The 25,240-nt window shown below is 42.4% G+C and overlaps 1 protein-coding gene across 3 annotated transcripts in view; it reads left to right on the top strand.

Moving 5' to 3' along the window:
• DYM (dymeclin) overlaps window positions 1-25,240 on the top strand; it is a 209,911-nt gene that overhangs the window by 164,155 nt on the left and 20,516 nt on the right. For all 3 annotated transcript variants that reach the window (XM_058823249.1, XM_058823248.1, XM_058823247.1), the window contains 2 exons: window positions 1,156-1,338; window positions 11,100-11,213. In XM_058823249.1, coding sequence (XP_058679232.1) covers window positions 1,156-1,338; window positions 11,100-11,213 — 297 coding nt within the window. The remainder of the gene's footprint in view (window positions 1-1,155; window positions 1,339-11,099; window positions 11,214-25,240) is intronic.

Genomic DNA, 25,240 nt, shown 5'->3' with positions numbered 1-25,240 from the left:
GTATTCTCTTCTGTCTTAGAGAGAGCATACATCTGCCACATGACAATTCCTACAGTGCTGCTTAATAGTAGAAAATAACTGTGTGCAGATTGAATGACAGCCCAAGAAAATGCTCTAAGTACTGCCTTTTTGTGAAGAATTTAAGTGCGTTATGATAACTCAGAAAGTGAACTTCGTGGGCAGTCAGCAAAAGGAAGTATTGGCAGTTTCATTGTTCATACCCAGCAGAAAAGCTCAAGATGGTTTAGTATGGTTCTCATTCTTGCCAGACATGTAAAGTCTCACAGTACAGTTTTTGATGTGATGGAGACAACCTAAATGATACAAACAAGGTAGAAGAGTCCTTTTCTTACCCTATTCCAAGGTAGGACAGACAATTCTGCAGTCAGAATAACTGTATTGGAGATATCCTGATGTGGAGCTCAAGGAGGGAAATCCAGGCAGGTGGCAGGAGTTCACATGCCAGCTTGTTCAGCTTAGGAGGTTTGAGTTGTCAAATGCACTGACAAAATGAAAAGCTCTACAAGTTAATCTTAGTGTGAAAGCTTAGTGCACTACAAAAGGAGATTCCTTTTTTTCATTTGTTGCAAGTGTTCTTCAATGCCAAAAAAAAATTTTAAAAAAGAGTCAAAGAGGAAAAGTCTGGTAACAGTGACAGATGTTGAAGTCGCAGTGATGTTTGATACAGTCAGTTTTTCTTCTCCTGCCTTTGCTTTTTCACCCACTGCTTTTTATTTCTGTTACTTTTACTCCCTTTTCCCTATCCCTCCTTCCTGCATAGGGGCTCAACAGAAAATGTAATAAATTAATTATATGCTGAAGTGCTTTTACTTAGAATAGGAAGGGTTGAAAAGACTGTGTTCACTTAACCCTTATGAATCTGACTGATTACAATATGGTAATGCTTTATGTCATGGCTCCTGTTGGGAGAATCAAGCTATGAGGCTGAGTACTAGTATGATGCATTTCAATTAAAATTTTGATGATTACTGGAGAAAACAGATTCCTTTCCAGACACATGGATGCCAGATTTGCTCACCATAGAAACATTACCAGCTAATAGCTTTATTGGTAATGATTACCTTTGCACTGCCTTTATTACTCAATATTTTACAATGGAAGAGGGCACACTGACCTTCCACTCCTTTCTTAAAGGCACAAGACCTGAATGTGATTGAGGAAGTGATCCGGATGATGCTGGAGATCATCAACTCCTGCCTGACCAACTCCCTCCATCACAACCCCAACCTGGTGTACGCTCTTCTCTACAAGCGCGATCTGTTCGAGCAGTTTCGGACTCACCCCTCCTTCCAGGACATCATGCAAAATATAGACCTGGTGAGTGGTACCTGACTTCAGAGATGGTTACACTTGGTTATCTGAGCTCTTCTTACTCTTGAGAGGTGGAAAATATTTATCGTTTTTTACCAGTTTGTTTTAAAATGTTGAATTTTTCTTGTCTGTTTTTTGGGCCTGCACACGCCTTCTGGGCAGCGTAGAAACACAGGGTGGTTTGGGTTGGAAGGGACCTTAAAGGTCATTTAGTTCCAACCTTTTAATTTCTTTAACAGCCCTATCCCACATCTTTAACTCAGGAGAATCAGAAGGATTTTGAGATGCCTCTGGTAAGGAATTCCCAAACTGTGACACATCTTTCACCCCCCCAAAGGGAGAACAATGTCAGCTTCTCTTGACTGCCCCTTGTTAGAAACCTGCCTTTCAGGGGAGCAAAAGCTAATTTTCATCATCAAACAGTCTTTTTTCTTTTCTCTTACTCCTCTCACCAGCCTATTAATGATTATGGGGAATTAATTTTAAATAACTGAAGAGCAGACATTCAGCTGTCTTATTCCCTGTCTGAATGTGTGTTGTTTCCACCTGCCAAGTGTTTTCTTCAAAGCAGCCTTCCTCTTGCACAGGGAAACATTTTAGAAGAAAACAGAAGAAAATAGGTATGGATAAGAAGTTGTTACTAGTGTGACTCTGTGGAGCTTGACTTTGGGAAACAATTATTAATTATTTCTGCATCTGAGAGTAGTTTTAAGGTTCATATGGAGAGCCTGAGCTTCTGCTAGAAAAATTCAAAGCGTTACAAATTTTTCCCTGTCTTCTAGTCAATATTTGCAGAGCTGAGCAATGTTTGAAGCCACACTATGACCACTGGGTGCAAAATACTGGAAGGGAGGGCTGAGCAGGGTACTAAGTCTCTGAATGCAGTGAATAACATATTATTGTGCCTCATAATCAAGAGGTTTTGGTTTGATGTGCTTTTAATTACAGGAGATTGACAGATATCTGATTGCCCATAAAGGAAAATAATTTAAAATGTTAAACTGAAATCCTGCTCTGTACCTATTCCTTCCTCTTCTGTTCTCTCTTCACATTTGCTGGTCATGCAAGAGTTTGGGGAGTGGAGAACTTGAGGCTCAAAACTCTCCAAACTTTCAGCAGCTGCAGACTACAGGCAGCATGATACTGTCTGGATGATTAGAACAAGATGTCTTCAAGTTGTGTAAAGAGGATATGGTGCACTGAAGATAACAGTTGTCTACATTCCTGACTGAGATAGGGACCTTCTCTGGTTACTTGCCCACATCCAGGATAACTGATGGTGGCCAGATCCTTCTGCTTGCAGCCCTGTGCCTCCCACAGACAGCAGCACGTCCTTTCCTTTGTAACAGTTAAATGTAGGTTTTCCTCAACAATTTAAACAATTCCTCCCCAAAACTATTTAATATTGGGTTACAGCATAATGCCAGTTACATTCAGAAACTATTTAAAGCTTTCCAAGGGAGCATGTTGAATTTTTAAATAGCTCCTTTGTTAGAGAAGCGAGGACGTCAAAAAAAGAAATTTTTAAAATTTTTTTTTTTAAATGTACCTGTCACCATCTGGCAAGTGGTAAGAGCTGTCAGGCTTGTAGATCTGAATAAAAGATGAGATTCATCTGACTCCTTGTCTACCCTGTCACGTCCTGCACTTCATAAACAGTACTGGCAGCACCATACAGAACCAGTCTTTTTCATGTGAGCTACAGCCAGAATGTTCTAACTGGTCTTGCTGTCCCTTGAAACAGTGGCAAATCATATCAGTTTTACTGTACACATTGCAGGGAGCTTGTCTGGGAGCCACGTGGGCAGGATCTGAGAAGAACCAAAATGAGTTTCTGTTTCCAAGAGCTTACCAGGCTTTTCTCTGCAGTGGTGGAGCTGGGAGCTCCATCCTCACAGCTGTATGGGACTCCATGGATGTCTGAAATGTAGCTGTGCTCTGAAAGGAGTCAGAAAAAAGTCTTAAAAGATTTGGCTCAATAAACTTCTAAAGTGTATGTTGCTGAAAGCTGGGAGGATGTACTCATGGGGAGGGTCTCCGTGTTCATGACATGCTCTTATATTCTTATTTCAGCATCCATCCCAGCCTGTTTTCAGATAGAATAGTGAGCTGGCCAGGCTTTTCCTGTGACCAGGGCTGGTTATTCAGAAGACGATGGACCCACCAACTTCCAGTATATTGGGGAGCTGTGTTGGCCTTCAGGCTGTTGTGATCAAAGAAATTTTGTGGCCCAAATTGTGTAGATTGTAGATAGAAATGGTAAATGTTGAGACTTTTGGTAATGCAAGAGTGGTCAAGAAAAATTACCTTTCTGAAGCTCCCCAAGTGTGTGCGCAGGGGCTCTGCTGCATCCTGGCTCTCTCTCTTGGTACTTTCTCTGGTCATAAACAGCAAAGTATGTTTGGATTATCTGTACCCATGCTGCTGTGGAACCAGGAGTGTAATTTTTGATAATGGCAAGGGGCAATGGCTTCCCACTGCCAAAGGGCAGGGACAGATGGGATATTGGGAAGGAATTCTTGGCTGGGAGGGTGGGCAGGCCCTGGCACAAGGCGCCCAGAGCAGCTGTGGCTGCCCCTGGATCCCTGGAAGTGTTCCAGGCCAGGCTGGATGGGGCTTGCAGTTCAACTGGTCTAGGAGAAGGTGCATTGGGATTGTACTAGATGGCCTTTGAAGGTTCCTTCCAGCCCACACCATTCTGGAATTCTATGATTCCAATCATCAGATAGCTCTAGAGATTCCCGTGAGCAGTAGGTGCCTGTTATGCACTGTGTCACTCTGACATCCCTCTGTTCCAGCAAATTCTGCCCACCAGCTGATGAAAGATTCTCTGACTGTAAACTGTAGTCCGGATTTGCATTTCATAGAGAAATACTAACAGACAGTGTGATAATGTTTAATGCGTCAGAAATCAGATGAAAATACAGAGCATGTAAAGTCTGTAATGAGTTTTGGACACCAGAACAGTTGCCAGTTTGCCTTGTCAAGAATCCATAAAATAGATATGACATGTAAAGACTTAAATGCTTATTATTTTTACTCAGTTGGACATAATGTACTCATCAACCAAAAGGAAGCATGGAAGAGGTGAAAAGGCTAAAAATTTGAAGAAGAATTAATTGGAGAGTGTACTGGGGTGTAATAATGAGTAGTTGATGGTGCAAATAGAAAAAGGCATCTGCTGCAATTCTGTGTGTGTATACAAGCAAAGAATAACACAGAGATGTCCTCTAAGCCAAATCATGCTGGTTGCTTCTTAGCTGGATTACTCTGGGTTCAGAATCTCAGAACCATTTAGGTTGAAAAAAATTTTCAACACCATCGAGTCCAACCATTCCCCAGCACTGCCCCGGCCACCACTGTCCCATGTCCCCAATGCCACAGCTATACAGCTTTTAAACTCTCCCCAGACTGGGGATTCCACCACTGCCCTGGGCAGCTGTTCCAGAGCTGGACAAGCCTTTCCATGGAGGAATTTTCCTCAATATCCAACCTGAGCCTCCTTTGCTCCAGGCTCAGCCCCTGCCCAGCTCCCTCAGCCTCTCCTGGGGCTCCAGCCCCTTGCCAGCTCCGTTCCCTGCCCTGGACACGCTCCAGCCCCTCGGTGTCTCTCTTGTGCTGAGGGCCCAGAGCTGTCCCCAGCACTGGAGCTGCCTCAGCAGGGCCGGCACAGGGACAGGCCCTGCCCTGGGGCTGTGTCACAGCCAGGCTGGGACAGCCCAGGGGCCATTGCCCACCTGGGCACACCTGTGCTCATGCTCAGCTGGCACCATGAAGGAAATTCCAGGTAGAAATAAGAGTGTAGAAAACAGAACCTCTGAAGGTGCTGATTTGCTAAAGTGATGTGGTATTTTTCAAATAAAATGCTGCTTTGAAGGGAAGTGGAATAATCTCTTTGACATACTTGTGGGTTCACAGGTCATAAGGAAAGACTTTTCCAAGGTTAGCAATAATGAAGCACTGTGTTAGGTTTTCAGGGAACTGAGCATTGGAGACCTCTGGGGTTTGGCACCATGGCCCTGGGGCAGAGCACAGACCGGCACAGGCACAGGTAGATGTGGGCATACCTCTGCAGCCCCACCAGGGCTCACATCAGAGCAGGAATTGCCCGGGTTACCGTCAGTACAGACTTGGCCACATTAGCTTTGGGCTGTTTCTCAGGATTTGGACCATTCATTTTACTCTGGAGATACACATAATGTCTGTGTGCTTCATTACTGAGGCAAAAATAGGTGAACGTATAAGGGTTATCAGTATAGTGGCCACTTTTTATTGAAAACTACTTATTTGCCTCCGTGTTTTTATAAATAATCTAAAAATCACCATTGCCAGTTGATTGGGAACATATGGGAACCATTAATGCTGTACAGAAGAAACTGAAATCAAAATACCTTCTGCTTCCTATTACTTTACCTTTTATTTTAGAAAGCCATTTTAGTAAGAGATAGTGCATCTTGCTTATCTAAAATGGGATATTCCTCTTCTGAATCGTGAACAAAGAGGAATGCTATGGTTCCTCTTCTGGCCTTGTGCAGAAATATTTCATCTGGGAGCTGTCTATATGCCTCCGCTTCAGAGGTGGTCTGTAATTTGGTCAGCCGCTTCAGATATGTCAGGAATTTGGTGGAGACTCTTCACTTATCATTCCTAAAGATGTGTTTGGTTCATGGCCACGGCGAGAACTCCTTGGCTTTCACTGCTCTCATATTTCCTACAAGCGAGCAACTGATACCAGGTGGTGGAACAGGCCTAACTAGGAGCTGCTAGAATTTTGTTTGCAAAATACTCTGATAGACATCAAGAGGTTGGGAGCAATGGCTTAGTGATGCAAAGGATTCAATTGATGCAATTTCCTACAAGGAATTTAATTCTTCAAAGACATTTCCCTACTAGATTTTAAAATCAGTCAAGTTGTCTTCACTCTGGCATAGCAACCCCTGTTGTAAGACCTTCAGGACTTAAAAACTAAGTTTTTATAGCTTTCCTTAAAATTCGAAAAACCTTGATCCTGCTGATTACCAGAGCCTGGCTACATACTCTAAGGTTTTGGTGGGTTTGGGTTGGGGTTTTGTTGGTTGTTGTTTGTTTGCTTTGGGGGGCTCTTTTTGCCTGATTTTTTTTCCTCACTCCTACACTCTAGGAGTGGAGAGCAGAATACCTGGAAAAGCTCATGTGTCCTTGAACATGCTCCTCATTTCAAGGTGGTTCTGAAAAATACAGTACTTCAGGTTTGCTGATTAACCTCCTGTGTTTCTCCTGCTATTGAATCACATGAAGCTGATTCACCCCTTCTTAAATCAGCAAGGGTTGGCTTTGCCTCTCATTGGCTCCAGCTATGACTACTGGATACCAAATGTAGCTGTGATTTATGTTTCCCTATGGAAGCTACTTAGTTGAAGTGCTAATCCTGTGGTACTTTACAGTGAGAGGTTTGTTTTCTTCTTTTCTTCTTCATTTGGTGTGCCATTAATACACCATATTACTCTCCCAGTGGTGAACGTGGCTGGAAATAAAATTCTCAAAGTGTTTCTTTCAATCACTTTCAAAGGGAAATAAAATTGACAAAAACAGGTACAAAACTTCCTCATTTTTTTGCCAAGTGATTTTTTCTTGTGTCTTTCAGAACTGACCTTTGCAGTTGCAGGCAGAGGAGGCAGCAACGTGTTGTACTGTTATTTTTATCTGCAGGAGAAGGAGAGTAGTTGTCATGTTGATTAGGCAGCCGCACTGCCTGGGCTGCCGCAGGCCTCACAGCACTTCAGCATCTGCTGATAGAATCCAAGTGGAGAAAACATTTTGCCCTTGATAGCTCTGCTGTTGGCATGCTGTAAAGGGAAGTATTTTGTTACTTCAGCCTTGCAGCCCAATTGAAAACAATAGTTGGGTGAAAATAACAGACACTGTGGTTGTTCTCTCACAATCTCAAAAATAATCTCCAAAACCTAAAATATTGCCTTTAAATGAAAAATGTTTCTGAATCATTCTAATCTTGTAGTACTTTTAATCTCTGGCTGTGCCTTGTAAGTTTACCGTTTAGAAAACAAAAGGAGAAAGTATGAGTTCCTCATGGAAAATTGATCTCTAGGAAGAAGTTCTCACTGCAGGGGTAGTGAGGCCCTGGCACAGGTTTCCCAGAGCAGCTGTGGCTGTCCCTGGGTCCTTGAAAGTGCCCAAGGCCAGGTTGGATGGGGCTGGGAGCATCCTGGGATAGAGGAAGGTGTCCCTGCCCATGGCAGGGATATCCACTGGATGATCTTTAAGGCCCCTTCCCAGCCAAAGCATTCCATGAGTCTATGATTAATATCAGTTTTGGGAATCACTGTAGAAAACTACATAGTTTTCATATAGAAGTATTAATTGTATTTTAATAGAAACCCTGGCAAGGCCTGAGCTGGAGGTGGCCAAACCAGGTCCCCTGTGCCCATTGTAGCACAGGTCTGGGTACCTTAGGATAGACCAAGGTACAACCAGGATTATACTCTGCACCGGGCAAGGCTCTCCATGCCTTTTATCTGGACAGGCATCAGATATTCCTGATGAGGGGTTGTCTGATCCTGGATTAGATGTGCCTTTTAATCTCTGCTAATATGGAAGCCAGACTGGAGAGAGAGCTCTTAGAATGGGTTATGTTGCTTCAAGGAGAGGCCTTTCAGTGCTCAGCATGACTTGGAAGAGAGTAATTCACAGCAACTTGTGGAGTTCCTTCTTACTCTTCTTTGCAGTTCTTTCTTAGACCAATTGCCCAAGTAATTAAGAAGAAAATTAATTTTCAGGGTACCAGGAAAACATAATCTCTCAGCCTTGTTTATTTGCTGTAAGATTTGGGGTTTTTCTATTCATACAGTCATATGCTCAGCTGGTTTTAAAACATGTACTAAAACCTGAAACTCTTTTAATACTCTTCACCCAGCTTATTTTTCTGGTTAATTTTACTTTCAATGGGACAAGGAGTGGAAATCTGTTAATTTTCATTTTTATTTTAAATTCACCTCTGTTACTTAAGTGTAGAAGATAATTAAAGCTCTTTCAAGGCAAAAGGCTACTCTTCCTTATTATGATGTTGTGCTTTTATTTTTTTATATCAGACTAGATTAGTAGGAAAAGTGTTAGACCCTCTGCTGTATCGGTGGGAGCTTGGGCATGAGTGACGTAATACTGGATGTTTTTTGGTTTTATTTCTGATCTGGAGCTAATAAGAAAATGCCTTCTTTAGATTTTCCTCTGTATAATTAATCATTAATTTTTCTTTTTGTTTTTCTGTTTCCTTACTTCATTGGGATACTTATGGGTACCTCACTGTCTCACTGGGGTATTGTGCTCTCAGGGTCCAAAAGGGAGGTAGTTCATTTCTATTTTGTTTGAAGTACTAAGGCAAATAACTGCTAGAGATAAGTACCATTATTAAAGTAGGCATTTTTAATTTTAGTCATCAACTACACATCAAAAATAGCCATTCTGAGTTCTCTAAAATGCTGACATAGCCTGAAAATACTGGAAGCTTGTCTTGCTTTTATTCTTTTGAAATATAACCCGAAGAAGATTAGTACCTTTACCACAAAAACATAAGTCTTTCAAAAACATGTTAAGATTGGAGGGTTTGACTTCCCAAAATAGGAAACGTCAGAATTCAGGGAGTATCTGTGAGCTTCATTCAGTTTTTTTACATGTTTGCATTATGATAGTATTTTATCCTTTTGGTTAAAAGCTAAATATTAAGTTCTGCTTTTGTTGTGGTTTAGCAGAACTTGAGCTAACAGGGCAGTGCCACTGGGAAGGATTCTCTGCAGGAGCCTGCCCTTGGCGAGGATGGGTTTCACCAGTGATTACTGACAACAGAGGAGTGTTGAATGCAGGAAGATGTTTTTTTCTTTCAAAGTCTGTGGGCAACTTGCTTGTTCCTCTGTGAGCCGTGTCTCCTCCACCAGCAATTTGTCCCAAACTCTGTGCCAAAACCGTGTCAGCCTCACTCTGAGGTCCTCACGCTCTTTGCACAAGCTCTTTCTTGCTGTTTTACTCTGTAGTTTCTGGTCCCTCCCTCCAGCTCCTTTGCTTATGAACTCAGCACATCTTCCTACTCCCTTTTTCTAAGGATCAGAGATCACAGTGCTCCACCAGGTCCTTATCTCTAAGAATGTAAAAGCCTACCTGCAGCATCTGCCAGAGGCAGTGAAATTCTCCCTTTCTGCTCAAGTATGGAGATAATTGTAGGGACAGCACAGAAGATTAAACCTGAATTTTCTCTTGACTGGTTTGTGTACTTCTGTTGTTAGAAACAAAATAAAACAGAGAGAAAAACCAAACCAAACACCACAAGCCCATGACAACCCCAAAAAGCAACTTCCAGCAACTTTAGTCTGCCTCTGCCTCATTCACTTGGTGCAAGAGTTTCTAGAGATCCCAGCAAATCTTCCAGCTCAAAACAAGGGCTGGGCTTTCTGTGGGGGAAGTCACAAACAGGAACAACAAATTTGAATCTCACAGTAATCAAGCCATCAGCTGTCTTTGTTTTATGAACAGCAGCTGAGCTGGGAGGCATAATTAGGGTAATGGTTTCTGGCTCCAGCTGTGTCTCACTACAGAACAAAGAGAGCTCAGCAGAGATTTTGTAGTATAATACACTTTTCCCCACTTCTGCTTGGGAGAATTATCGAAGATTACTCGATGGACTGGGACTGTGACTCAGATACAAGTGAACATCAGTATTTTTCCACAGAGGGTGTTGAAAGCTCACAGGATTTTGCAGAACCTGCCATCAGCATTGTGCTTGCCTCCAGCCCAGGGGTAGCCAGGTGCTCTGGTGTAGACAGGCTTTACCAAGTACCTCTTGGTATTTTTATAATTCTTCCAGAGGATTCTAAGTAGGTGTTGAAATTTTTCCCCAGACCTTTTTTGTGTTTTGAGTCCTGGATCCCTTGTGTGACTAAGGAGTTTCCCTGGGATAAGGTATGGGGTTTGCAAAGTATATTCTGTTTGGATGAAAGGAGCTGTAGAAATGGAAGTTTTCTGATGTCCCACATGGATAACTGCCAGTGGGATGTCTGCTTCTGCTGTGACCCACTGAGCTTGAAGAGGGATAAAAGTTAAAGCCTGACCTGACTAAGTTTTAGCTAACAAGGACCAGCTGGGTCACAGAAAAGGAGGTGGGAAGGGAAATACGGGGAAAATTAGCTTGGCTTTACTAGGGGGATGTCTGGAAGATGACAGGGAATTTGCAGGATTCCTTAGGCCTAGAATCCGGGATGTGGAAGGTATGTGTGGCACTTGGGGTGGATACTGGGTGGAAGAGGAGTTTGGTGGACTCTTTCTCATTATCCACTTGCTGTGGCTTTGAGTGCTACACAGTTCCCAGGAAATGTAGTCTCTCATATTGAGATACTTAACAGTGTAACAATAATGGTTTCACTTTAATACCTTACAACGTAGCTCACAGCATAGAAAGACTGGAAGAACTCAAAAGCCTGATGGGCAGAATGGACAGAAAGAAATATATGCATATGTCAGTGCACAGTACTTGAAAATGTAAATTTATTAATTCAGCTGTGTGTGTTATATTGTAAAATCATCTGTCTGTTTAAAAATGACTGCAAGAGGAAGCTGAGAGTTGTGCTAATTTGACATTAACAAAGTCTCCCTGGCTGTGACACAGGCAATAATGTGATTATTCTTCAAGAAGTGCAGCGCCGCCAAAAAAGAAGATGACAGCTTTGTGTACAAATTGATCCAAAGATCTCTTCTATTTATTTATGTGCTGTGATGTTTCATTCCAGGTGATAGGCTTTTTCAGCTCCCGATTAGAGCAAGCTGGAGCTGAGCTGTCAGTGGAGCGAGTTCTGGAAATCATCAAGCAAGGAGCTGTTGCTTTGCCCAAAGACAGGCTAAGAGTAAGTGCTCAAGACCTCATCACTTAAAGTATACTGTTCTTATCAATTACACATATATGCCCTTTATATCTGTAACTTCAAAAAATCATCTCTCCTCTCAGTAGTGACTGATAAGTGATTACACTGTCGATTGCCATATGTGTATGTTTTCATTTAAATTCCTAATTTCTGCTAAGTGTTTGGGTGAGTTTTTGTGATTAGTTATTAAACTGAAGTGTGTGGAGGAATTAAAATTTGCTGAAGCTAAGGTTTTCTTCAATGTATCCTGAAGATGCAGGCTCCTCTCTCCATCTGTTGTTTAGTTATACTGTAACCAAACACTGGTAATTCTCTCTTTTGATTAATTTATTTTTCTGTCTCTAGTGTTATTTTTCTGTTTCTAGTGTTCTCATGCACCTTTGTCTTGTACTATGTTAAATGCTATAAAGATAAATTTGGAGGGCTTTAGTTAAGAATTACCCAACCTAGGGAAAATCAGTTCAGGACTTGTAAGTCTGGTCAACATGATGATGAGCTTTCTGTATAATCCTGAGCAGTCCCCTCCATTCCTTTCTGAGAACCTCTCAAATCTCTTGAGGGATTTACCAACTTGACAGGTTTTGTGAGGCTAAAATCCATTAATGGCTGTGTGATGTTTAAATACTGCAATAAAGAAATCTGTGTAAGTGGGTAAGTAAGCAAATGGGAGCTGTGTGTGTTTTTTAAACACGATGAATCTTGTTTCTCTGTTATGCCAAGTGTATTTTAAATACTGTCTGTTTTCTGCAGAACTATTTTTGTTGCTACTCTGTGATAAGAGAGTGAGAGCACTATTTCTTTTGCGGTAACTTTAGTAAAATATCCTCTGATAAGGCACACTGAGTCTGTACAGCCAGTGGCAATGGCTGGTAATTTATTTATATGCTGGTAATTTTAAAACACCCAGTGGGAATTTTCTGGCTGGCTGCGTATACTAATGTCTTTCCTGCAGTTCCCCGTGTCCCTGAGATGGCACATCTTCAGTCACTCAGGCTGAATTCCTTCAGGAGAGGTCAGTCTAGAGTCCGAGTCCTGAGCCACAGTACAGGAATAGCCTGAGTAACACCAGAGCAGTTGTTGGGTCCAAATCCAGCCCTTCAGGTTGTCCTTTCTGTGTGGTGATGTGTGAATGCAGAGGAACACTGGAATTTCGGCGGTTTCTATGACAACTTGTTCTGATGTGCAGATAATTAAAAGCTCTTATGTTGAGGCTACACCCTTCTTGACACAAAGCCATCACCAAATCAACTCACTGCTTAGGAAAAAATGAAGGTTTTCTCAGTTGCTGAGTGTGCCACATTGACTGATATGTCGGGCCACAATTTACAGAAATGCTGTTTCTGGAGTGAAATCCCATCAAGTTTCAATTTTCTGCACTAACGATATACAGTATTCAAAATTATATGTTTATATTGCCACTTAAAGTTACAAACCAGCAGGTTTTGGTGTGTGCCAAGCTCTGTAAGTCCTCACCAAACAGTCAAGTACTTCTAGTTTTAAGGATGCTTAGTGTTGCTTGAAGGACTTCCCTTTCCTCTGGAGCACTTGAGTTTTGGGACAGACTTACAAAGGGAAGCCAGCCTGGCACATGAGTCTTCTATACTGACCATTTACACCTACTGAGTTTTGTCTTTTTGTTTTTCTTTGGTTTCCTTTTTTTTTTTTCTTTTTTTTTTTCCCAATTTTTTTCCCTTTTTTGTTTTTTCTTTTTCTTTTCTTTCTTTTTTAATGCTTTTGCTGAGCAGCAGTTTAGCCAGAGCAGGTTACTTTTCCATGTAGAAAAGGTGACATTGATCTTGGGATGGGATGTTTGTATATATATATAGGTAGGTATGTATGTATGTATTGTCATGCATCAATTTGTACATACAAATAACATCCTTCCTTTGCAGAGGTAGTGATGAGGAGCAGCACATGTTTCCCTCCTATAGGAATGGCCTTGTGAGTCTTTGTGCCCTCTGTCCATGTGCCTCTCTCCTGGGAGTCTCCCTGTTCCTCAGGTCTTCCCACTTAAGTCTGAGGTTTTCAGGGGAAGCTATTCTAAAGCTCAACAAACTCATATTAAGATCAGACTGAAGATATAGTTACACAATAGCTCTGGCAACTCAGAGGCACTTCAGCGGCTAAGTAAAGGAGAAAGCTTTAATCCTTATGTCTTTAATGACACTCTCTGGGCAAGTCTGGATGGGTGGGAGCTGCCCTACCCACTCTGGCTTTGATGGCACCTTTCAGGAAGTTGTGCAGAGCCACAAGGGCCCCCCTGAGCCTCCTTTGCTCCAGGCTCAGCCCCTTCCCAGCTCCCTCAGCCTCTCCTGGGGCTCCAGCCCCTTCCCAGCTCCGTTCCCTGCCCTGGACACGCTCCAGCCCCTCGGTGTCTCTCTTGTGCTGAGGGCCCAGAGCTGTCCCCAGCCAGTTTGGACAATGTCTGGAGGAATTAGGAATCTGTTGCATCTATGTTGACACAACCTACACGTAACTCCAATGTGCAAAGCTGTGGAGTTCAATCCCAAGAATATGTCTATATGTGTGTGTCAACTTTGCAGTTAATTGCTAACTAATTTTCAAGCCATCCTTGCCTTTTGCCACTGCATTCTGAAGTGCTGTAAAGTACAAGAGACCCCGCAGAGATATTATTCCTGCCTCCTAGAAATAACCATCTTCAGCTGAAGCACTCTGGGGGAGGCACTTGAAACATGGATGTGATTTGGAAAATGAGGGCTGAGGCAGAGCTTTTACTCAGTCACTTCCCTGCAGCTCAGACAATGATGTTTTTTTCTCGTGTGTACCAAATGTATGCACGGATGTTTTCAAGTGAATGTTTCCAAGTTGCTTATCTTGGCCTTTGTCGAGGAAGTGAGCATTCAAGAGGTGCTACATGTATTCAGGTTCTGAGTCTGTTGCTGAGCCCGTAGTTCAAACATGAATCAACGTCAACTAAAAATAACAGCACTTAGAGCCACGATCCTCATCTGCATAATGGAGCTTATCAGTTTGGGAGCACACCCTGGTGCTCCTGCTCCCTTCCACTGTGGGAAGCAACACGGGATGCAAAGTGAGCATGGGTGGTGGCAGTAGGTCATGGATAAATATATATATATATATATATATAAATATATAAATATATATATATGTGTGTGTGTGTGTGTGTGTGTGTTAGGAAAGATATCCTGCATTTTCTTAGCAAATAATTATTGGGAAATGGGAGATCTAACTCAGATTTTCCTTCTAGTCCTGGAGCAGTCTGACTGGAGACAAACAATATAATTAACATTATTTTAAGCATATGCTTTTAGCTGTGTACTGTGGAAGGCCAAGAAACTCCAAGCTGAGCAATTAGCCTTTTAGAAGACTTCTGCACAAATAGAGAGATAAAGGGCAGGTGCTGAAATCAAGAGCTGGTTATTTCTCCCTCAGTCTGTGGGAGGAGATAAATGGAGTTAATATGCCCGGGATGGAGGCAGAAGCCATGGCGTGGAGATAGAGCTGTCTCCTTCGCAGACGTGCAGCCCACAATCCAGGCTCCCTGCTATATTGCAGGAGCTTATTAAAGGCAATTTAGAGATCATAGTGATAGGTGAAAATTAGCCTCATTCTTTCTTTCTCTTTTTTTTTTGAAAGTTCTCAGGCTGCCTTCCTTCCCTTTGGTGACCTATCTGTACTTTCAGGATTAGGAGAGTGAGAGAAGCAGGACCGTGTCTGGAGCCTGTGACTTATCTCAGGATTTCGAGGGGAGTTAGCCAGCAGATAACAACAACAACTCTTCTGCAATAAGTGGGAAAACTTGTTTCAAATGCCAGCTAGTGACTGGAAGCTGACATTTGGTTTTATGGAATGATCACACTTGGGAGGCCATGTTTAATGCTTTATAAAAAAAAATTCCCATTACCTAAGCCACTTAAGATGGAGATTTGTTTTTCATGAGCATTTTCTGATCTGCTTGTGTTTTTCCCCCACTCCTTTTCTCCCCATGTCAATGAGTATTTTGTCATCAGTGTGCACTTTGTCAGATGTTCTTTGTGTGCTATGCAGACATGCCATTATGCCATCAACTCTCACAATTTTGATATGGTACAAAATTTAATATTTATTGAAGTGCATTTGAGTTGAATGGGCATTAAAATTTCACAGAATATGTAAAAGGAGCAGAGGTAAAAGCCTTCAGTCTCTTGACAGAACAAGTTTCACTTTAGGTGTTAAAAGCACTTCTCATAGGTTTCCTCTTCTATTAACAATGTACTTCCAACTCCATCAGCTTCCATTTGTTTCACTGAAAAAAGCTGCTAATCGCTGAGGCATCAGAGCACAGGGGAAGAGTAAATTGTCATCATGGTGATGGCAGAGACACTGCCTGGGAGGTGGACCAGAGCAGCTTTATATCTCTGGCACATCACCCTGGGGAAGCAGCACCAGAAATTTAGCTACAAAAAATTATCATAAAAAAGAGATGGTTGTTGAATGAAGTGGCAGTGAATTCAACAAGGGATGTCAAGCACGGGTGATTCATTTAGGTTGGAAAAGCCTTCCAAGACCACCAAGTCCCATCATTTCCCCAGCATTGCCCAGGTAACCACTAACCTATGTCCCCTAGTGCCTCATCCACATGGCTTTTAAATCCGTGCAGGGATGGGGACTGCAACACTGCCCTTGGCAACAAGGGATTGGCAGAGCTTTAGGTAAAGAAATTTTCCCTGATGTCCGCCCTGAGCCTGCCCATGCCCAGCCTGAGGCCGTTCCCTCTGCTCCTGTCCCTGTTCCCTGGAGCACAGCCCGACCCCCCCGGCTGTCCCCTCCTGTCAGGAGCTGTGCAGAGCCACAAGGGCCCCCCTGAGCCTCCTTTGCTCCAGGCTCAGCCCCTGCCCAGCTCCCTCAGCTGCTCCTTATCAGACTTGTGCTCATGGCAAATCAGAAATCAGGAATGGCCATAAAAGAAAGTGCGTGTGAAGTTTCCAAAACCAAAGGAACCTAAATGATTTCTTGGCTTGGGTACTGAGCTCTCTTTGGAAGAATTTTTCTGCTTCTGCAGATGTTTCTCCCAGAGAGGAGACGTCATCTATTGATCAGTCAGTGGTGCCATCACACCTGCACAGGGACAGGACATGGGCAGCCCTGCACAGCACCCCAGGTGGCAAAGGAAAATGGAAGTGTTCCATATATATGTACCTCGTTGATCCAAAGAAACCATCCATTGCCCCATATTCTATTAGAATTGCTCCTGATTACAGTTTTTTTTCCTCCACAGTCCTGCTGTCCTTAGTCATGAGTGTTTGGTATTTGGCCACAGCAAGATGCTGGATTCAGGATCCAGACCAGTGGTCTTTAATAATCCAAATTAAACTGGGGCAGATCTGTAATTGCTTTAAAAGCTATGTACAGCTTTCTTGTGTTTGTTTTACTGCTGTAACACTTTTACTGCTGTGGAGTTTTTGGTGGAATAGTTCACAAATTAACTCTATGTGACACCATAAAGGGGTAGGGACACAAGAGTTACAGAGATCAGCAACTCCATTACAGAGTTCTACGGCACAGCACTAAGCAAGAGACAGAAAACTTCCTTAAAAATAAATACATACAGTTCTTCCTGATATTTATCTTTTTCTTTTTTTTTTTTTTTTTTTCTGGCTCAAAGGTCAAAGTTCTTATTACAGTGGAAGCTGATTGTGTCTAATACATCCTTAGGTCTGACGCTAGGCAGGCGTCTACAACACAGACTTCCTTTTGCTGACCCTCAGCTGCTGTTAACCCTTACCCTGAAGAAGATCAGATTAGTGACAGAAGTGTAAGAAAGTTTTAAACCAAGTGCTTTTTGGGCCTTTCCAGAACACTGACCATATGCTAAGAATAAGAGTATTTGTGGATTGTATATTTCCTTTTGACAATTTATACCCTCAATTAAGATGTCAAACTTCCCTGCTTCCATGAGCTGACCTGTAAGTGATGGACAATAACTCAGGTTTCTTTTGAAGGCATTTGTTTTAGAGGTCAGCTTCTCAGAGACCTTGAGTAGAGAAGAATATACTCTGCGTCCCTTGAGAAATATTATTTTGGGTAATCAAAATTCCAGGGGGAAAAAAATGATCTTGAAAGTTTTGATGGGCTTTGTGGTCAGAAAATAACTTATCATTGTGAAACTGTGAGCAGTCAAAGACATGTCTGCACTCAGCTGACTCTGGCTAATCTTACAGTGGGACTATAAACCTGTCTGTCTGAGCCAGGGAAAACCCTTATGCAGGTGCTTTTCTATTAATGTAAGCCTTGCTACTTAAATTGGTGAGAATGAGTTGAAACTAAACTGGATGACACCACTTTATAATAAGTATGTCCAAGCAGGAGTTTCTATCATTTAAATCTGTTTAATTAAATGGTGCAAACTTGTGTGTAGGCAAGATCTAAAGTATGTGAAAAATACTGTGGAAAAACTGTGATTATTACAGTGCTTGAAGTTAGATACTTGCTGACATAATGCATTGTATGGGAACTCTTGGCTTTGTAGTTTGAAACCTTACAGGAAGAAAAATAACGGCATCATCCCAGAAGGGAATGAAAGCTTTGGGGGTTTGGTTCAGAAATAAATACCACCCTCACTTTGAAGCATTAATATGATAATCCACAGAAATGTGACTTCAGTAGGAAGTAGGGTTCAGTAGCTAGTTAAAATACATAGCGTGTTAACAAAAAATATACTCATGTGCCTGGTTGCTTTAACACTGAAAAAGCCAGTGGCCAAAGTAATTTCAATTTGAATCTGTGGATTCAAAGTCATGGAATCACAGAATCGTTTAGGTCCGAAAAGCCCTCTAAATTAAATTCCCCCAGGGTGGCCAAGGCCACCACTAGTTCACATCTACACGGCTTTTGAGCATGTAAGTGATCAAAAGTCTTTGAAACATGATGACTCCTGTTGTTCCATGGTTAAAAGTGGATTTTAGCAGTCTTTAGAGAGCCTTGTTTGTAGCCACATGTAATGCAAATACCGCTGATGAGTTGGATTGAATACCGACAACACTTCATTTTCAGAAGCATCCTTCAGGTATAATGGAAGGAATCAGTTAACTTAGAGACTGTAATGAAGAAAGAAATAAATTCTACTGCAGTCCTTAGCAATGTAGTTTGACTTGAAACTTGCTATCCACAGAGCTTATTTTCATATTGCTGAATTCGAGGTGTTTCAAGTGTTGGCATAGGCTGGCAGTTATCAAGCATTTATGAAGCATATTTATTTATTTTTCAAAGTTTGGTTTAATATTTTTATATGGAAAAAAACCCTAACATGAACTCTTCATGCAGTTACCCATTCCCGCAAGTGTTTGCAAGGATTTTAACTGTCATACATGTCAAGATTTGGGTTTCTTTGGTGTGGTGTGAGACGAGTCCCTTTGCATACAAGGTCTGAGTTACAGCTGAGTATTTTATCTGCTTGAGTGTTGCCAGGCCGAGCACCGTGGCACTCACAGCCTCTCCCTGGCACTCCCAAAGAGAGTTCACTCACGCTGTAACTGACTCCATATTTACATGTTACTCTTAAGGCTGTTTGAAAAGGAGATGTGCTTTCCACCTTTCCCCAGTTGTCTTACGGGTGTGAAAATTATACAGTATCACATTCTTTAAATTATTTTTGTAGCATTATGGGGAAAGGGACAAAAACCAAAAAAAACCCAAAACACCAAAAACCACCCTTCAAATGATTCCAGGAAACTAAATTTTTCAAATGTGAATGCTCCTGAGAACCCAAACAAGTTAGGTTTGCTTTTACACAGCAGCTGTCAGTCAATTTTGGTATTAAAACCAGCTTTTAAACTTGAGTTTACTTCAGTGGTTATAAATTCTTTCATGGGGGCGGAGAAAAATAAACAGTAATTTTTGGCATTGTTGACTAGAACAAGAAAAAAACCCAGCTATTTTATTTTGCTTGTCTGCCTGGCACACCGTTAAAAACCTATTAATGCTTTTCTGACACCTCCCTATTGAAGAGTAATATAAACATCACTGCAGCATCAACATAGGAAAAAAAGCATTAGCAAACTTTTGAATCTCTGATCTTTAAACTGTTTCTTATGTAATATCAGTTTCTTATTGTAAAGCACCCAAAACTCTCTTTGAACAGAAAATAGTAATCATGCTTTCAACTTAGACCATTTGTATAACAGCTTTTCTTCAGAGATGAAGAATAAACTGAGAACTTCAGTCTTGTTTTCTTCCTAGTCACTGAAGCATTTATTTTCATGGGGAAAATTCTGCTTCTACTGGAAAGTTTTGCTGATGGCTCCAACATTCTCAAGGTTGTCAGGCTGTATCTTCATGCTTAGGAGATGGTACCAGGCATGATGCAAGCAGGACACCAGGCAGGCCCCAAGGCTGTGTGTGTCCCATGGTGGGCAGTGTGTGGTTCACAGTGACTGGTATTAGTTAGGAGGAAGGAGGGGCTGTGTGTCATGTTCCCCTGCCCTCTCCCTGATTTCCCTGGCTGCTGCTCTGTGGGGATTGCATTGGTTGCATGGTAGCTCAGAAAGTGGTGCCATGGTCAGCAGCCTGGTGAGGATCTCATGCCGTGAGAGCTGTGTTGCTGCCTGTGCTGTATGTGACCTGAGCAGCAAAACTCTCTGTGAGCTCCTGACTTTAAGCCATCTCAGCTGGAGTGGATTGAGAGAAGCAGCTCAGGGAGCAATGGGATGGAGGTAGAGCTTTGTTAGCAGGTGCACAGTCCGCTCAAAGAAGCTGGGAGCGACCCACATCAAATCCATCAGCTTTTGCTCACTCTTGTCCTGAATAGGTTGGCTTTTGTCACCCTTCTTGGTGAATAATTTCTCTTACGCAGGTTACAATTAAAATAAGACACTGATGTCTGAATCTCTTCAATGTACTTTGACTGTTTGTTGTAAGTTTGTTAGATATTGGGAAGAAATACTTACCTGTGAGGCCCTGGCAGAGGTTGCCCTGTGCCAGAAGCTGTGGCTGCCCCTGGATCCCTGGCAGTGCCCCAGGCCAGGCTGGATGGGGCTGGGAGCAGCCTGGGACAGTGGGAGGTGTCCCTGCCCATGGCAGGGGGTTGGAACAGAATGACCTTTAAGATCTCTTGCAACTCAGACAGTTCTGCTATTCTATGGTAGAAATACTAATCCTTCTGTGCTGGGCTTTGCCTCTGTCAGCCAGCCTGTGGCACTCCATACCTGCAGTGTTATCCTCCACTTTAATGCCACATCCTTAAGAGAGCTTGTCCTGGTTTAGGACAAATTAGGGGAAATCTCCAAAAGGGAGCCCCCCAAAAACAAAACAAACCTCCAACCACCCCTCCCCCAACACCGGGTTCGGGAAGGAATTTCTCGGAGGAGCAAAGTGGAAAACAAAACCTATTTATTTACAAGTAACAAAAGAACACTCCCCAACACAAGAAAAGAAAACAGAAAAAACAGACTGTGTGTTGAGAGGGCGCGGCGCTTCTCTGCAAGCTTCGGGTGTCCTGGACGTCTTCAGGTCAGGTCCGGAGCCGGTCCAGTATCTTCAGGGGAGGGTAAGAAAGAGGGAGCAAGAGAAAAGGAAAAAAACAGCACAAAAAAGCAGAAAGCAAGCAAGCAAAGCGGCTAGCCAAGCCAAGCAGCAAAAGCCAAAAGCCAAAAAGGCCTGGTCAAACACTCCCCCCTCTCTTCCCCGCCCCGCCGCAGCAAGACGGCCGGGGGAGGGGGGGGAAGAGAGAAAAGGCACAGCTGCCAGACACAACACACGATATTGGGATAAAGGCTGTCAACCCACGACAGAGCTGGAGGACTTTTTCTTGCTGCAGTGTTCCTTGCTCGTTATGCAATGCTGTGCACAGAGTCATCGCAGTCTTTGGTAGAAGCACAGCAGCAGCCCAAAAAGGATCAAGGATACTTTAAAGGCGGCAGAGTTGTGAATATCAAAATGCTTCAAAGAGTAGCAAATCTTTTTTGTATCTCCTTCAGATATTCCCACTGCTTTTCTCATTTGAGGTTTAAAGCATGCATTAATTAATGCAAGGTAAAGTCAGGGAAGGAGCGGCAGGAACGGGGAGTTTGTTTGGTCTACGTGTGGGTGTTATGTCTGAAACAGTGCTCTGGTGTTCCTCCAAGGCCACGTACCTTGTTTGCAAACCTGTGCAGATAGATAATGTAGTGAACTGTCATTCTTTTATGCTGTTACCTTGTATTTGTCACAGCCATGAGCAGAAAGCACCCAGCAAGATCCCAGCAAAGGAATGAGTAGTGATGCTGTGATAAAGGACAGATTCAACTAAGTCTCTAGCATTTTCTTTGGGAACAAGAAAGAATTTATCCTGGACTTTCCAAAGAACTAGAACATGCAGTAAAACTGGATTCAGACACATTGAGAACAAGTATAATATTTATATAAAGATATATAATAATAAATCTTTCGTTTCCCCACCTTCCCATTTATTATTCTGTTTTTCAGTGATGGGATATTGTGCATCCCAGTAAACTCCAAACCCACAGTACTTTCTCCCTGTCACCGAGACATCTGGTTGTGCTGGGGGAGCTAATCAATTGCAGACATAGTTGCTATTATAAGCCTGCAAGCCACTTGAAAACTTACCCAGGATTTTGGTAATGAAGGGCCTGAAGTTATTATTTGAGCTTTTTCTTTTTTTTCCCTTCCCTTCAGGGGTCATCAGACTGGCAGTATTTTTATTCTTTTTTACAAGCTCAAATTTTAGACTTTTGAAAGTTCAGTTCTGTGTATGTCAAACTACTTGAATTTCCTGTAAAAATGTTGGAGTTGTGAATTGATTTGTAATAATATGAAAGTGAACAAACATCCAGGTTAACTCTGTCTGAAAAGTTAGTATTTAAATAGAAACTCAGGGCTGATTTTGGGTTGGGGCACATTTGTCATTTTGCTATTAGAGCTGATATTTACTGTTAACATTCAGTAAGACTGTTAGTCACATTTATGAAGATAACTTTTAAAAAAGAATTTGTAGCTCAAAATGAAGAACGGTTTAGGACTTGAGAGTGACGTTCAGCTCTTGAGGAGACGCACCCTATAGCTCCAATAGAAAACCCCTCCTTCACAGCCTCACTGATGCCAAAATCCAACCAATAATGAATGATTTATCATTCTGTATTTGGCTTTTTCCTGTTGGAAGGGTGGGGGCGAGATCCTCAGCTCCAGAATACCGAGTCACTCCTAGCACTTGGCTCTGAAACACATAAACAATGCGGACTGTTACAAGTCCCATCCCAACGCCTGTATTACACGGCCATGTGTTCTCAGAGTTCCTAGAGCCTGATGTCAGGCATGTGCTGGGACTGGTGTATTTTCTGATTTTCTGGGGTCTCACATGCGGCTGGAGCGGCTGTGCCGTGGCCCGGGCTCGCAGCGCAGTCTGGCAGCACCGGCATTGCGCTGGTGCCGCTCGGCTGGGCGACGATAAGCAAAGAGACAGTCTGGCTCCTTCCAGGAGCCTCTCGGTCATGTCTGAGCGCTCGGCAGTTCCCAAAGCCTCTGGCTGACTTTCCCCTGTGGACCGTTCATTTATCAGGAAATGGAATTGGTTACAGGATTTCGCGCGCTGCCAAACCTCACTGACGAAATCGGCCCCGTTCCTGCTCTCAGAAGTAGGAAGAATGTGTTAACTCTTTGTGCTGACGCTTATTTTTGGTGCTTTTGCTGAAAAAAAACAGGTTCCTTCCTACTTTTAAGGTTTCTGGAAATTGCTGACACACTCTCACCCTTTATGAATATACTACTAATGCAGGATAATTTTGCCTATTACATTTAGCTCTTTGCATCACAGTTACCAGTCTTTATAAATATTATTTTAGGGCAATTGAGTTATGTTAATGGGAGATTTGCCTACTGAATTCAGTGTATTCTTGCTTAAAAAAAATGTCTTCTGAATTAGAGGAGTGAAAATTAAGATTTATTAAAAACATAAACAATGCTTTGTTGTTTAAGGGATGCTTTAAAGCCTAAGTTATACATATAACTTATAAATAACTTGTAGGAGCTTAACCAGAATTGAATAGAAATATGTCTTTAATTATGCATATAGGATGACAACAAAAAAACCAAGTGCAGTTCTTTCTGAGTGTGTTGCTGGTTTTGCATATAGTTACAAAATCAGCTGTGTAATGGCAAGGTAAACACCTCTCTTTTTAGATGCTATTTGGAGGTCATTGTCTTTAATTTTTAAAGTTTTCAGGAAACTTTAAAAAACAACTGCACTTTTAAAAATGAAAATGCTTTTTTTTTTGCGACTTACCAGACTCCAGGCTGCTCTGAAGTTTGCAGGGCAGAGCTGGTTGTCAATCACAGAATCATCTGGGTTGGAAAAGGCCTCTAAGACCATCAAGTCCAGCTGTTCCCCAGCACTGCCAAGGCCACCATTAACCCATGCACCAAGTGCTGCATCCACACAGGTCTTATGCCCCTCCAGGGATGGGCACTCCACCACTGGCCTGTGAAACTGTGCCAGGCTGGTCAACCTTCTCAGTCAAGAAGTTTTTCCTAATACTCAACCTAAACATGAGCAAATTCTCAATTGTGCAAATTGCATTGAGAAACAAAGACCCATTTTGGTTTTATTAATTTATTTATATTGATAGGAGCTACTCCTGAGGATTTTTCATTTCTCCAGAGGTCAACATCTGTCTCTTAAGACTCCCCAGTTTTGTCCCTAATTAGCTGAGCTCACTCCTTTTGCAATACTTTTTTCTGTGTGACACACTGTATCTGTGTGTTTTAGAGGGGATGGAGAAATGACCATTTGCAGGTTGTCTGCTGGTGGATGCAGGTGTCTGTTCCTGTACTATTTTAGTTTTGTGCAACCATGTATTGCACTGGGAGCATGTCTCTCATAACACATTAGTCTGTTTTAATGCAATCAATAGTTGTACCCTCCCATGTATGAAATTACTAAGCCCAGAGGTAAAGCACAGTGCACATATGGTAATTATTATGTCTGGAAGTGGTTGCTGCATTAATTGATAGCAGTAGCAAGTAATGCAGTCTCTCTTAATTTCATCACTTCTTATACAAAAATCCTGTAAACAGAATTTTTGCAGTCTAATATGGTAGTCTCCTTTTTATTATGAGCAAATCACTGTGGAAGTATTTAGAGCTCACTTAGTTCATTTAGCTTCATATTTGTGATCCTTTGTTCCACAAAGAAAAAGTGGCTGAAAACAGCTCCACAACCTGTGAAAGCACCATGTAAGCCTCATCTGCAACTCTGTGAGCCGTGGTGGTTGTTGCAGGAGCCGCCTGGGGCTGGTGCCAGCAAGGGACCCTGCCCATGGCCTGCATCCTGCGAGCCTGAGCCACGGCAGGGAAGGATAAGTGGGTGATTTGGCCTCATTACCGACATAACTGAGGCTCATAAAATTCAGATGTTTTCCAAGCTGTGTCTGCAACTCAAGTTAAAGTAAAAATATTACGAATTTAGCATTCCTTGCTTTTAAAAAATTGTGGTTTAGTAGTATAAATATAATTTTCCATTTTAAAGTAGTGTGTCATAAGTACTCCTGAGGATCTCAGAATGATGGTCCTTTCCATTGTGGACAAGGAAAGCCACGATGGCTAAGGGCTGTGCATGATTGGAGATCCCTCATTCTGTCAGTGAGAGGCTGATGATGTTTAAGGCCATCAGAGTGCCAGTAACACTCAAATCTCCTTGCATTATGCATTGAAAAATGACTGACCTTGTCACAATCCCAAAAAGACCTTTACTGTCATCCGGGGAAGCTCCAAATAATTTAGAGCCATGGTTTGGGTTTAGAACCAAGCCAATGGTTTGGGTTGAAAAGGCTTAGAGCTGATCCAGGTCACCCCCTGCCATGGGCAGGGGCACCCTCCACTATTCCAGGTTTCTCCAAGCCCTGTCCAGCCTGGCCTTGGACACTTCCAGGGATCCAGGGGCAGCCACAGCTGCTCTGGAAGATCTAAGCCAGAGCCTCACTTTTCTTCAATGTTTGTTTAAAGTCTTAATTTTCTTGAGTACATACAAGATAAAGGACTGGCTGAAAATAGGCTATTTT

Source organism: Ammospiza caudacuta, chromosome Z, assembly GCF_027887145.1.
Source record: "Ammospiza caudacuta isolate bAmmCau1 chromosome Z, bAmmCau1.pri, whole genome shotgun sequence".
NCBI lineage: Eukaryota > Metazoa > Chordata > Aves > Passeriformes > Passerellidae > Ammospiza > Ammospiza caudacuta.
The sequence above is the reverse complement of the archived record's forward strand: the minus strand, read 5'-3'. Positions and strand labels throughout refer to the sequence as shown.